This window comes from Amblyomma maculatum, chromosome 2 (assembly GCF_055883805.1).
Source record: "Amblyomma maculatum isolate TAMU_Amacu chromosome 2, ASM5588380v1, whole genome shotgun sequence".
In the NCBI taxonomy this organism is placed as follows: domain Eukaryota; kingdom Metazoa; phylum Arthropoda; class Arachnida; order Ixodida; family Ixodidae; genus Amblyomma; species Amblyomma maculatum.
This window is the reverse complement of record NC_139345.1, coordinates 38,080,947-38,094,168: the sequence shown is the minus strand read 5'-3', so window position 1 is coordinate 38,094,168 and position 13,222 is coordinate 38,080,947. Positions and strand designations below refer to the sequence as shown.

At 47.1% G+C, this 13,222-nt stretch overlaps 1 protein-coding gene across 2 annotated transcripts in view; it reads right to left on the bottom strand.

Moving 5' to 3' along the window:
• The window catches only part of LOC146198406 (histone deacetylase 4-like), a 334,009-nt gene that overhangs the window by 261,970 nt on the left and 58,817 nt on the right, over positions 1–13,222 (bottom strand). For both annotated transcript variants that reach the window (XM_084593895.1, XM_084593900.1), the window contains exon 2: positions 6,736–6,839. In XM_084593895.1, coding sequence (XP_084450021.1) covers positions 6,736–6,754 — 19 coding nt within the window. In that variant the 5' untranslated portion in view covers positions 6,755–6,839. The remainder of the gene's footprint in view (positions 1–6,735; positions 6,840–13,222) is intronic.

Sequence of the window (13,222 nt, the reverse complement as noted above, 5' to 3'; positions counted from 1 at the left end):
TACATATACATATACATATACATATACATATACATATACATATACATATACATATACATATACATATACATATACATATACATATACATATAGTAAGCGCTGCTAGTTACCGGTTCAGAAAAAGAGCGAAGCTCCACTACATGAGGAAACGCGACCCTGAGTTACTCTCGCCCGCATTCTCCTGAGCGGTGGTTGCTCAGTCGGGTCACTGCCAATGTCAAGATTTTTGCTGATTCACTGTTTATGCAGATAAGTCGGCTTGTTTTCGCCTGGCACCGGCAAAAGAGATCTCCCCAAGAGCTGTGATGGATGGCTTTCGAGAGGCTGACGCGGAAAAGCAGGCGCAACGGGGTCTACAATCAGGCGCGCTCTCTCTCTCCCTTCCTCTCCCGCTCCACCGTCCATACTAAGCAAATCAAAGTATTGTCGTTATCGTGTCACGCGGCATCAAAGGCGTGCTCACGCACGCACAAGAGTGTTTCGCAGATTACACGCGCAAGCGTGTTCCCCGAGATCTCACGCACGCACACCCTCAACAGCGCCGCGCGGGTCTCGAAATAGCACGAACCGATTCTCGTAACGCAGCGCGTACAGCAGAATCAGCAGATAAGGCATTTCTCTGCTCTGTTTGTTGTTCTGCAGTAAGACTCGTCGAGTGCACAGCGGCGCCTCGTTGGCGCGAGGCCACCCTTTATCAGCCGCTCGCGGGCCGCCACGATCCGTGCGTCGGATAACGTCAAGCACGACCCCGAATCGCGGAAAGCCTTGAGGGATGCCCTTCCAGCTCACGTGCCCGTACTCCACGCGATTTCGAAATGCGCTAATGTGCACCGGTGACGAAAGCAAAAGCTTCGAATTGCCAGAAAGATTAAGCAGACCACAGCGTACAAGGCACGTGCTTTTCACGAGGGCTCGAGATATAGCTATAGCCTCGAGCGCGGATGGCTGCGCGGATCACTTGGCGAGGAAGCTTTTTTTTCTTTTTTTTTTCTGATCTGATGATTAGAGTTTCGTTCGTAAACAGTGTGAATCTTCTTCCCTTACTTCTCAATAAAGTTTTTCAGTCAGTCAGAGGCAAACTGTAAATAAACGCCCTCTTATGAGTAAATGACATCAAACAGCACCTCCTCGACACCGTCCGTGTCGCGTGACACGAGAGCAGCTAGGTCTCTCCGCCAAAAAATCTCGGGCTTCTCCATATTGCGGGAACAGTGTTAGGGACAGGAATCGTCTAGGAGCCGAAATGCCTCCTGATCTGCATTCCGTTTCCCCAAGTTCCATGCCGCATTTTTCATGTCCTACTTTAGCCTGTTTTTCCTTCGATATCCGGCGCGTGAGCCAGGGCGAATTACCACGGAAAGAAACGCACGAAATTTACGAAGTGCTTTAACACCTTACCGCATAATGTATCATATATGATATATGGTACAGCTGTAGTGCTATATTGCCTGAAGTGCCTTTGTGCTAAATTGTTCTGTACAACAAAAAAATAAATTTTGCTTATTTAGTACCACAGTGTGTACTGTTTCGGATCTATGTGCGCGGTAACCGAATATTCAGAATTAATTGTTTAGTTATTTTAACTGCAAATGTGCAAAGAGGTAGCATTTTTTTTACTCCTTGCAGAAATTCGATCCGTGGTGGTAACGCTTTCCTCCTTCTGACTGGAAGCAGCGCTTCAAAAAAATTATCAGAATATTATTACGATTTATTTTGTCTTTTTACACGATCTGCGCAATACTTCTTCAGACTAAATTGTGACAAGGGTACTTAGTCGTGTATCAGATATGATACACCATGCTGTTAGGGGTAACTGCCACTTTATGGTGTTTCATAATTTCATTAGCAGGAAATAAATTCACTGCGCTCGAATCATTTTACATATTTTTGCTAGTTAAGATTACTACCCCTTCCTTATTACTTACTGATTATAATCAAAATAGTGGTATTACATTGTATGGTAGGCGCAACAGTTGGCTGCTGCGCTCATTCGATCGACATCATGTGGTAGCCACAGTGAAAGCGTACTGGAGATCACTATACAGTACACTGACTGCCAAGAAAAAAGGCGAAATTCTCTACTTAAAAGGAGGAAGAAACCAATAGCAAAGGTCTGGCGTTGCGAAAGCTTTCTAGCAAATACCACAGTTCTAGGTGGGCGCCCACCGCTACAGTCAAAATTTATTTAGATCCGGTCTGTCTGGATCTGGTTTTGCCATGAAATTGCCGTTCGGTAATCCAAAACGTAATTCTCGGTAAGTTAGAGCCGTTTATGAACAATTTTATATTTTCACAAAAATATCCTTACTGCATCGGACGTAACATATATGATTCACGACAATATTCCGCAAAATTATCGCAATCGTAGTTTTTCTCAAAACAAAGGTTGATACAGGCATTTGTGCCACGAATAGAGCACATAGTGGAAAACGGAACGCGAGGACGTGCAATCCACAGGTTTAGCCGAACAGCTGCTTGCGCGACTATTCAACGTAGTAGTACTACAGAGCGTGAGGCGCATTGAGGGATAACTTCGCACCAACAAAGTAGTCTTGGGACGAAAGGGGTAGGAGGATGAGAAGGGGATGGAACAGAACACTGGACTGGAACTCGGGGCTAGTAGTGAGATACGTACACTGCGCGGGAGAGACAGATCTCAGTGAGCTTGTCCGTCTCTCACTGCGACCTGTCTCTATGGCTTTTGTATAGCTAAGATAAAATATATATATATATATATATATATATATATATATATATATATATATATATATATATATATATATCCAGTCCTCTTTTCCCAGCATATATTGGCGCACATAATTCCTTACTTTTTTCATCACCACACAGGGGATTTGCACAAATTCCGTGCACTTGGCACGCGTTAACTTTCTGCGTTAGAGAGGTGACGAATAAATAACTTCATTTTCTGAGCTGTCATCTAAAGATGTATTTTAACATATACACATGATCTGAAAAACATGCAGAGCCTCTAAATAGTACGAACCAGCCAGAACTGATTGAAAACTGATTGATTTATAGGAAGGGAAAGGCGCGGTAACTGTCTCACTTGTTTTCTGTGGACACCTGAACCGCGCCGTAAGAGAAAGGAGGAAGGTGGGACTGAAAGTGGAGAGAGAAAGAGGAGGAGTTGTTGTAGTTGTAGGAAGAAAGAAAAAAAAATGCACGGGTCTGCTACTGGCTCTGTAGCTGAGCCACCTCCGCTGCCTCGTGCGGACAGAAGATTTTTTCACTGATTTATTTATTTATAGGAAGGGAAAGGCGCGGTACCTGTCTCACTTGTTTACTGTGAACACCGCAACCGCGCCGTAAGAGAAGGGAGGAAGGTGGGAGTGAAAGTGGAAAGAGAGAAAGAGGAGCCGTAGTGGAGGGCTACGGCGTAATTTCGACCACCAGGAGTTCTTTAACGTGCGAAAGAAGAGAATTACACAAGAAAGAAAAGAAGAGGGAGAGAGACGCGCGCCGTAACAGCAGCCGTCGTCCACCACCACCGAAGCGGTGGCGGGTGCAATGATGGCCTACAACATATAAAAATCAGTGGCTGGCTAGCCCCCGCAGCAAGCGGCGTTGACCTACCGTCGCAGCCCCGTAGGGTCAGGAACTGCCACACTTCACCACCTCCCCTCCAAAGAGGAGCCGTAGTGGAGGGCTACGGAGTAATTTCGACCACCTGGGGATCTTTAACATGCGCTGACATCCAGCTAGAACAATTCACCAGCTGATAACAAGAAAAGGAGGAGCTGCGGACACTATATATACACTCATAGCAAGAAAAGAAAGCGACTTGAGGGCTCGTCTCATGGGGGCTAACTGCAAGGTCACAGTCAAACAGCCGACATTACTCGCTGAGAGACTAACTGCAGCGGTACATTAATCAGAAATACGTTTTCCGCCTTTACCCTTTGTCTGGCTGAGTAACGGCCTAAATAAAGCTATGCAGCTCAAATGTTCACTGAAAATAATGGCTAGTGTTGTGAATGTTTGTATAGGGCTGCGCAAGAGATTTTTCGCGGTGCATTCTCTCTGCTCCGATAAGAACGAGGAAGACGAAGAAGCGGGCTGTGGCACGGGAGGAAGTCCTTACTTTTACAGGAAGTGCGTTTTCAGTGGGTTCCGGGGCACTGCTTCGGCATCGGTTCTAATATAATGGCGGATTATTTAGCAAATTCAGCACTCAATGAGCCTGTTGTCGATGTTGTACCCAATATTATTTTGCCAAATATATCTCGTTTTGAACGGTTTCAAATGTTACACTCCTTGAGCCATGAGCCACTCCTTGCGACTACGGACTTCAAGCATTTAGAATTCTATTGGAATGTCCGATACTGTAACTCGAGGCAATATGAGGTCTCCATGACGCTCATGCGTTGTAGAATTCCTTGCCTCAGTCTTTATTTATGTCGTTGTGGATTCACGCCGTCGAGTCTTTGTGCGTCAAATGATGACATGGAAACAATTGAACATTATATCCTCTTCTGCCGCAGGTATGCTACTCAGAGAAGAAATTATGTAAGAAATACCTCTTGCTCGCCTAGGACTGCCATTTAAAATTCCTGTCATCCTCTCCTTTGGTGCAACGGTCAAAGAGTATGCCCTAAAATCGGTGTGTGAGTTACTTCACAACTATAATATTGCGGAGCTTATCATGAGAGGTTACCGACATTCAACTCAAGTTACCGACCTTCTAGTGGAAATTATGAAGAAGAAATGGACATGGGCAGGACATGTAGTGCGAACAGAGGATAGCCGATGGTCGCTGAGGGTAACAAACTGGATTCCAAGGGAAGGAAAGCGTAGCAGGGGGCGGCAGAAAGTTAGGTGGGCGGATGAGATTAAGAAGTTCGCAGGGGTCAAGTGGATGCAGCTAGCACAGAACCGGGTTAATTGGAGAAATGTGTGAGAGGCCTTCGCCCCGCAGTGGGTATAGTCAGGCTGATGATGATGATGATGATGATAATATTGCTACCGGAAGATTTGTGTGTTAGCGCTAATCTGTCTGAATTATACTTTTTGTATTTTAATTTTTATACATTTTAACCCTTTTTTCATTGATTTCTATTCCTATCGCCTCAAAATTTCCTAAATTATTTTAGCAACACTTATCCCCAATTAATAAGTTATCAATCATACAGCCTAAATCTACATCATGACTGCTCGATTCTTGCATTGGTGGTAATGTGGTCATCCATGGGTACATGGGCTTTGAGCTCGTACCACGTGACAAGGCCGTTTTGGTAGCTCGGTTATTTCATTTCAGATGGGAAGGTGAAAGGAAACGAACCCTGCAGGACCCTTGCATTCCGAGTCATATTCTGACACTATACAATGAATTCTGGCCAGTCCCTCGCTGTGGGTATGTGTCACATGCACCGGAGGAGGAGGAGAAGAAGAAGAAGGAGGCCTGCAAGAATTATGAAATCATGTCATCACCATACGTCACGCTCACGTTTCCTCAGCTTGCAGTCGCGTAGCAATGTTATGGTTATACATATAGCGACGCACTATACTTGAGGTCACGGAATAATTTAGTGTTAACTATTCCGCTTTGACTTCAATAGACCGAAGCGTGGCCTTGTGGTAGAGCATCCGTCTCGTGTTCGGGAGGTGCCAAGTTCGATCCCTGGTGCCGCCGGGTACCCACCGGCTTTTCAACGGGTACAAGATTTCCCCCGGCCTGGTGCTCGGCCCTTTGGGGTGAAATGTTTGGGAAAGGAGGACACGGCCCAAATAGTTGCGCCGATGTGTTGAGTGCGACAAAACCTGCATAAACAGCTCGCACTCCGCGACTAGAGTGACCGGGACTTCACGACAGCTCTAAAGCTTCAAGTTCTGTGTCAGAACAACCTCGTGATCAAATATCTTTCAAGGAACAGCACGCGTGCCACTTAGTCCTCACAGTTTTCACATGCCTGTCTTGACCTAACAGACGCGAAAATTAGGTTGAATGTGCACGTGGTTGCCAAAAAAGTATCCTTTGAAGTGGGTTCGTGATACCGACTGCTGTACACCAGGCTACGCAGTTATCCTATATTTTGGACATTTTACTGAATTTTTATAAGCGATACATGCATATATAATAGAATTCGTCCTATATACAATTCAATGTTTCAGTAACTTTCATGCTACACGGGATCGACTTCCTGCAATCGAATATGTTGTATATGTATAAATCCATAAATATGATGCCGTGATGATTAAGTATGGACACCACAAATACGATGACTATGCTTTCAGCCACGGTGACCACCAGCGACATGCGGTGTTTAGAAAAAACTCTGGGCAACGTTGAAGATCGACGGCACGCGCGTCCTTTAAGAGCCAGTGAGTGAGGTGCCACAGGAACAACCTCCCCACCTTCGTGGAAACTTAGGCGCTTGAACGAGAAGAAAGAACACTTTCCCTGTCCTTCCCTGCTAAGAATCGCTAAACAAGTAAGGGAGAGTCACAGCCGCAAACGGCACACAGCGGCGCCGCTACTTGAACACATGGCATAAAGCCATAACACTGAGTAACTATACACGTAGAACGGAGAGCTTTCACTTTCTTTTTCATAGTTCCGGAACGTTTTCACAGCCCAGTGAAAAGGCAAGAACAAAAATATAAGCACGAAAAGAATGGAGAACGCGTCGTTTGTAAACGTACAGAGAGTTCGCAAATGAGCAGCCATCTTCGTTGGTGGTCAGTGTCGGATACCTATGAAAGAAATCGTTCCCTCACCTTTGGTGGGTTCAGCCATGGCCTCGCGTTGCCGCCGGCTCCACCCAGGGGCAGACGCTGCGGCCGCGCCACGACTACGCACTCATCGGCCTCGGAAGACGGCACTGCGGAGAGAGGGAAACAGGGAGACAGAGCAGCTGAAGGTTGTGCGCCGTGGTGCTCCACGTGCACCTCTCCGGGTCGCACAGGCGGTCTGGTGGCAATAAGCGCGGACACTTGGGGAAAACTGTCACGTGACGAATCACACTCCTAAGTAATACGACAGCTCCAAGAAGAAAAGCTGTGGGCGGACCTAGGGTGCATACGAAAGCATTTAAGCTGACTACAATGCTCCATTTCCAAAGCGCCAAGAAATATTACCTCATATCTCACGGACACAAGGGCAGCCTGACTGTTGCCGAGGAAAATAGAACATACAAGAAAAATAAAACTGAAATAAAGAGGGCAAGAAACCTCTACATCAGGGCCAAGCACGCGGGTACATTAGGCACGGCGCCCGAATGCACGCGCGTTAATGCATCACTGTAACGTTCTCCGTTTCAAGTTCAACTCAAATAACGCAGTCTCGGGGAAGCGCCCCAGGCTGGCAGTGCAAGGAAGTATAGGAGTGGCTACAACGCCCTTCCAGTCCGAGCAGTGTTGCGAGAGCAAATAAAAAAAAAAATGCAGGTAATGGTTTTCTTCGTGCTATATTTTTGTCCTTTTTACCACTGCTTATACTAGTAAAACGTCAACTGCAATGCTTGAAGTGCAGTCAGCAACATATGATGCATGACACTGAGTGCGCAGTGTGCACTGCATGACACTAGGCTAAAAGTGAGCAATGATTTCCACACAGTGTTCGTATTCAGAATGGATGTCTATTTGGAGTATTTCTTTTTCACTTCAGATTATCTTTTCGTTTCTCGATGTTGCGCACTTTTCTTTAAATTGCAACTGAAAACGTTTAAGAACTCGGCGAGCTTAGCGAGGTCGCATGTACGAAACCTCCAGGTGAAGTATGTCGAGTTTTCTTGTTCTCGCATTTGAAGCGGCGGAGTTACAGCAGAAAAAGTCAGTGACGGTGTTCTGGCTTCTCCAAAGCACAACGCGCTGCGTAGGAAGTCCCGTGATCACGTCACCTACGGCGGCGGTACATTGTTAACGCAGAAAGGTCGGCACGGAGAAAAACAACGCTACCGAAGAGAAAACTCTGGAAGCATTGTTTGTCGGCATCGGACGACGTATACCGCAGAACGTGGACGAAGGCAGCGGAAGTGTGAAATCGCAGCAGCAATGATGTCATCATCGAACCGAGCTTCTTCGCAACTCTCTGACGCGGCCAGGAGAAGCCCGAATATCGCGGCAGCTTTGATTGACGATCACGTATAATTGTTGGCGCGCTTTATAATTCCATGCTTCGTAGATTTGAATAAACCTTGTCGAATTGTTAAACGACTTTCCCATCTTCACTTCAATACTGTCTTCACCTGTCTTCTTCCTCCTCCTTTCGTTCTCGACATAGGAGTGGAAAGAAGGAAATATTTCATTTGGTTTGGTTTGGTTTGGTTTGCAGGATTTAACGTCTCAAAGAGACTGACTATGAGCAACGCCGTACTGAAGGGCTTCGGAAAATTTGACCACCCGAGGTTCTTTAACGTGCACTGACCCCGCACAGTACACGGGCGTCTTGCTTCTCGCCTCGATCCCGCATCCTTGGGACAGCCGTCAATCGTCCTAACCACTGCTCCACCGAAGCTGGATAAAGCTTCATTTGAAGAAAGGAACAGTAGCATAAATTTAGGCGATTTCTATCATATATGCGTAACACTGATGTGACATATGGAAACATTTATTTGCGTTTCTTTTCGCCGTACACTATACCGCTAGATTTTTTTTTTTGTTGTTGTTGTTGTTGTTGTTGCTGTTTACAACCGGCTCTTGTGCGTTTCAGAGATATGTCTAGAAGTTTACATTTGTTTACACTGAATTTATAACAATTGGTGCAAATTTGACACTTCATTAAACCTTGATACTATGCTTGCTCAGGCTATTTCTTCCGCCTATAGGGCGCGAAGCGTGTCCTTGTAAAACGCGTCCATAATATTTAAGGAGGGCTCTTTTGCCCGGATGCTCTCACTAGAAGTTGTCTCCACCTAAAAAAGAATAAGGCTGAATATAGACAGACACCCTATAGCGAGCGAGCGAGAGAGCGAGAGAACTTCATTTAGTCAATCAGATTCGAGGAGGTTATAACCTACAAGGCTAGGAGGGAGAAATCATGTGCACAACACTATGTCGCCCGCTGGCCACGCCTTCTCCTCAATCGCACGCCAATCAAAAACAGACTTCGCGCGCACGCGCTACACATGCACGCATGCAAATAGATGTAGAGTGAGAGAGAGAAAGAAGGGGGGGGGGGGGACAAAGATGCTGCGGTAAGCCGTTGCATAGAGATTTGCCAAACGCCGGTATCTAGTGCCGGTAAAGGTGACAAAACGTCGGTAGAACGTCACTGGTCTGACACAATAGCACAGGCTTGAAACTCCGAGAGAGGCAAATCCCGTGCGCACAGGCGTTCAGATGGACCGCTTGCGCCATCGTGTGGCCTTTAGCCGGTTTCGAAAGAATGCGCGGCTAGTGCCGCCGACACCGCCGTGTCTCTGACAGGTATGGCGACAACCGGAGCTGCTGCGACACAAAGGGAATTGGGGGCTCAGTTCAATCTGTTATAGAAGCGGCAGGCCGCTCGCGCAATGCCTGCTCTCAGGCAGCACAGAGCCAATCTTGCGGATCCTTTCCTGAGGACAAATACGCCCCGCGAAAACAGCCGCCGACTCTGCCAGTGCCGAACACGCTCGCGTGGTAAACAGCTCGGTCGCCCGCATCGGGTTCTATCTATAGACGGGCCGTGCATGCGAGCGACAGAACAGCAGGGAAGAAGCGAACGGGGTGCATGCTCAGCATATAGTATATGATGCCACTGCCGCCGCACAGTGAACATATAGCTACAGCGCGACGCTATACTGTTTGCCCGCGGAGTGGGGTCAGTTGCACATGCCCGCTTTTGGTGGCGCTTGAGTGTCGATGTGAGAGTATGAGCATATTACCTACAAAAACACGATTACTTTATATGCTTTTTCATAAGCGTTCCGCTTTAGCTTGCACCCAGGTGAAGAAAAAAAAAAGTGTCAGGTGGGAACATGTAGATACAAAGGAATCCACTCTTGTCCTCTCCTCATCCCCTTCCACAAACATATGCTTCTGTGCTTAAGGGTGCCGCAGAGAAGCCATGCAGAGCCGGCATTGTTGTGCTTGTAACGCGAACGTCAGCTAAGTTACACGTATATGTGATTTTGTAGCAAAATAGTCATGCAACAGTTCTTTGCACAGCGTGAAGGCTGGTGTCATACCATTACGCTTCCCATTTAGCATCCATTTGCTACAGTCAAATTGGGTAAAATTGGAGACTGGTTTGCAAAAAGGGATTAGAACCGACGACATATGTATTTCCAACTATATGCCGCTAATTGTATGTGTAGGCGAAACCAAGCATTGAAACAGATAATGCGCCTTCCTTTGGCCAGAAAAACAACCGAAACAAAAATATAAATAAAATTCGCGGTATGCGAACCACTCTGTGTGTGTGTGTGTGTGTGTTGTGTGTGTGTGTGTGTGTGTGTGTGTGTGTGTGTGTGTGTGTGTGTGTGTGTGTGTGTGTGTGTGTGTGTGTGTGCGCGCGTGTGTGCGCGTGCGTGCGCGTGCGTGCGTGCGTGCGTGCGTGCGTGCGCGTGCGTGCGTGCGTGCGTGCGTGTGTGTGTGTGTGTGTGTGTGTGTGCGTGTGTGTGCGTGCGCGTGTGTGTGTGTGTGTGTGTGTGTGTGTGTGTGTGTGTGTGTGTGTGTGTGTGTGTGTGTGTGTGTGTGTGTGTGTGTGTGTGTGTGTGTGTGTGTGTGTGTGTGTGTGTGTGTGTGTGTGTGTGTGTGTGTGTGTGTGTGTGTGTGTGTGTGTGTGTGTGTGTGTGTGTGTGTGTGTGTGTGTGTGTGTGTGTCATTGATAAAAACGAGGCAGGCTGTCAGTGCCAGGCTGCGCGCACAGAATGCGCGGTATAGTCCAGTAGTTTAGGATCCTTCTCGCCAGAGCGCCAGTATAGCACTCGCGCTCTCTTGCGACCATCGAGGGGGAAATAAATAACTATAGCGACTCCTGGTCACCCTGATTAGACAGGATAGATATTGACTCAATGCACAGTGCCCGCTCAGAGATTTCCGAAATAAGCTCGTGCAGAAGGCGTGCTGGTCATCGCTCTTCGCAGACGTGCAGGCGTGCCAACAGCGGGCAGAAAGGTTATCATAGCCCGGGATGCCAGCAGTCTCGACAGTCGGAATCGCGTCACATTCGCAGCGACTAATTCGCACATCTGACGAATACTGGCTTATTTAGAGGTGCTGAGAGCAGGGATAATTCAAGACGCCGCTTTCATTTTTTCTACACAATTGGCGTGGTTTCGTAGTTGACGTGATTTTGACGAGAATGACACGACTCGCGTGTAATCATGCGACGCAAAACCATCGCGTGTTTAACTGTCCGCCAGAGATGACTACTACGCGCATCAAGAAATAACAATGCGCGAGAAAAAGACATGCTCCTTCGCTTTGCTTTCATTCATGTTTGCTGTTTACTATTGCGGACGAATACAAAGCACACGGTTCCACCGTACCATAACGTGCTAAGAGTTTATTGACGTTCATCATAAGGGTGTACATGTGCGGGGGCAGAATCCTATTTGTGACGATTTCCACGCTTTTTCGGAGCAGAGGACACATAACAGCGCTACTTGCACTAGGCGTACGGAACGTTGTTCACGCACGTGCACAGTGCCTTACATGTGCAGCATCAATGTGATGTTGCCCCGATATGCTAAAGCATCACAGAACGGTCTGTTAATGCGACAACGACACGATTCCACACTGCAACGGCCGCACACATAGTGGGAAGACGATTATGCGGGAAGCTCAATTTTAAAATGGCATAAAGAGTTGCGTAGAAGCAAAAGTGTTTACTTGAGACAGAGAAAAAATAAGGCAAAGTTCGATTCGAGCGAAGTACGTCTACATATACTGTGTAGTTCACTGCTCATATATAGTTCTGTAATGTCCGGGTAGCGTGCGAGTCAAGCAGTCAGTGAAAAGACGCACCGAAAATGCGCAAACCGTGCATTACACACGGTTTCGATTGGGCAAGATGCTCACATTGTTGTAAGGAAAAGGAAAAAAAAAAAGGAAAGGACTGTTGATTCTGAGAAAACGAGGTCCGGTTAGGGCAGCTTCACCCAATGACGAGCCTCGCGTGCCAGAATACCTCCGACGCTTTGAGAAAAAAAAAAAAAAAAAAAAAAAAAAAGAAGTCACGACACGAGTGATGCCTCACTGAGATGGCGCAAAGCCACCAAACGCACGCAAGGCTTTTAAGTAAATTGGCGAAAGGCGAAAGACAACATAGGTCCATACACGCAACTATACCATGCCTCCGCAAGCGCAACCGCGGGTCAGCGGAGGGAACAAGCAGCCCCGCAGACAGATCTACACCAGGTGACGCCAGTCATGTGGGGCAAGGCTCTCCAAGGGGCCAGAGAAATTCGCGCGGAAAGTACGTGCGCGTGCTCAACCCCATCCAGATCGACCTGAAACACTTAAAAGTCGTGAACATAAAGCTATAATATTCCAGTTTTTCGTCTTTATTTTTTTGTCCCACTTAAATATGCACGCGAGCTCAATGGGAGGACGACGCGTCACGGTGCTCAAACAATAGTAAAACATTTATCACCACATGAGGCACACAACTTGTTCCCGCAGAAAATTTATTGCACAGCTGCTTTCTGCACTGCATGATGGTAGCGGTGATAATTATGCCTTAATTGCGTAACTTGGCACAAATTTAAAATATAGGTCTTGCCAACAACGTAACGCCGCCAGCATTTCGCTCCTAAGTACTTTAATTCGATCACAGCTTCACAACCCTGAGGAATGGCGCTCAAGAAGCTGTGAACGAACGTCTCTGTTTCCCCGCTCTTATAGCATCTGGTCTAAATTCTACTGGGCGCTGCTACCTTTTTTTTTTTTTTTTTTTTTGGGGGGGGCCCTGAAACGACGCTCGAAGCCAATGCAAAGAGTTCTAATTGAAATAGTCAGCAAATCGGCTGGTCAATTTCATAATGTCAACTCTCCCATTTTTTCTACCCATTTCTCACAAGCTCAGAAGCGGGCTTCGGGCAGCGCTCGCGCATAATTCGACTCCACAAACTGGCCGGCTACGCCGCCATTCGGTTAGGCTATGCAGAGTAGCAAGATCGATAGTTCTGGAAGGGGCATATTGATGATAAAATCAGTAATACAAATATGCACCTGCGTGCGCGCGCACGCACGCACGCACGCACGCACGCACGCACGCACGCACGCACGCACGCACACACACACACACACACACACACACACACACACACACACACAC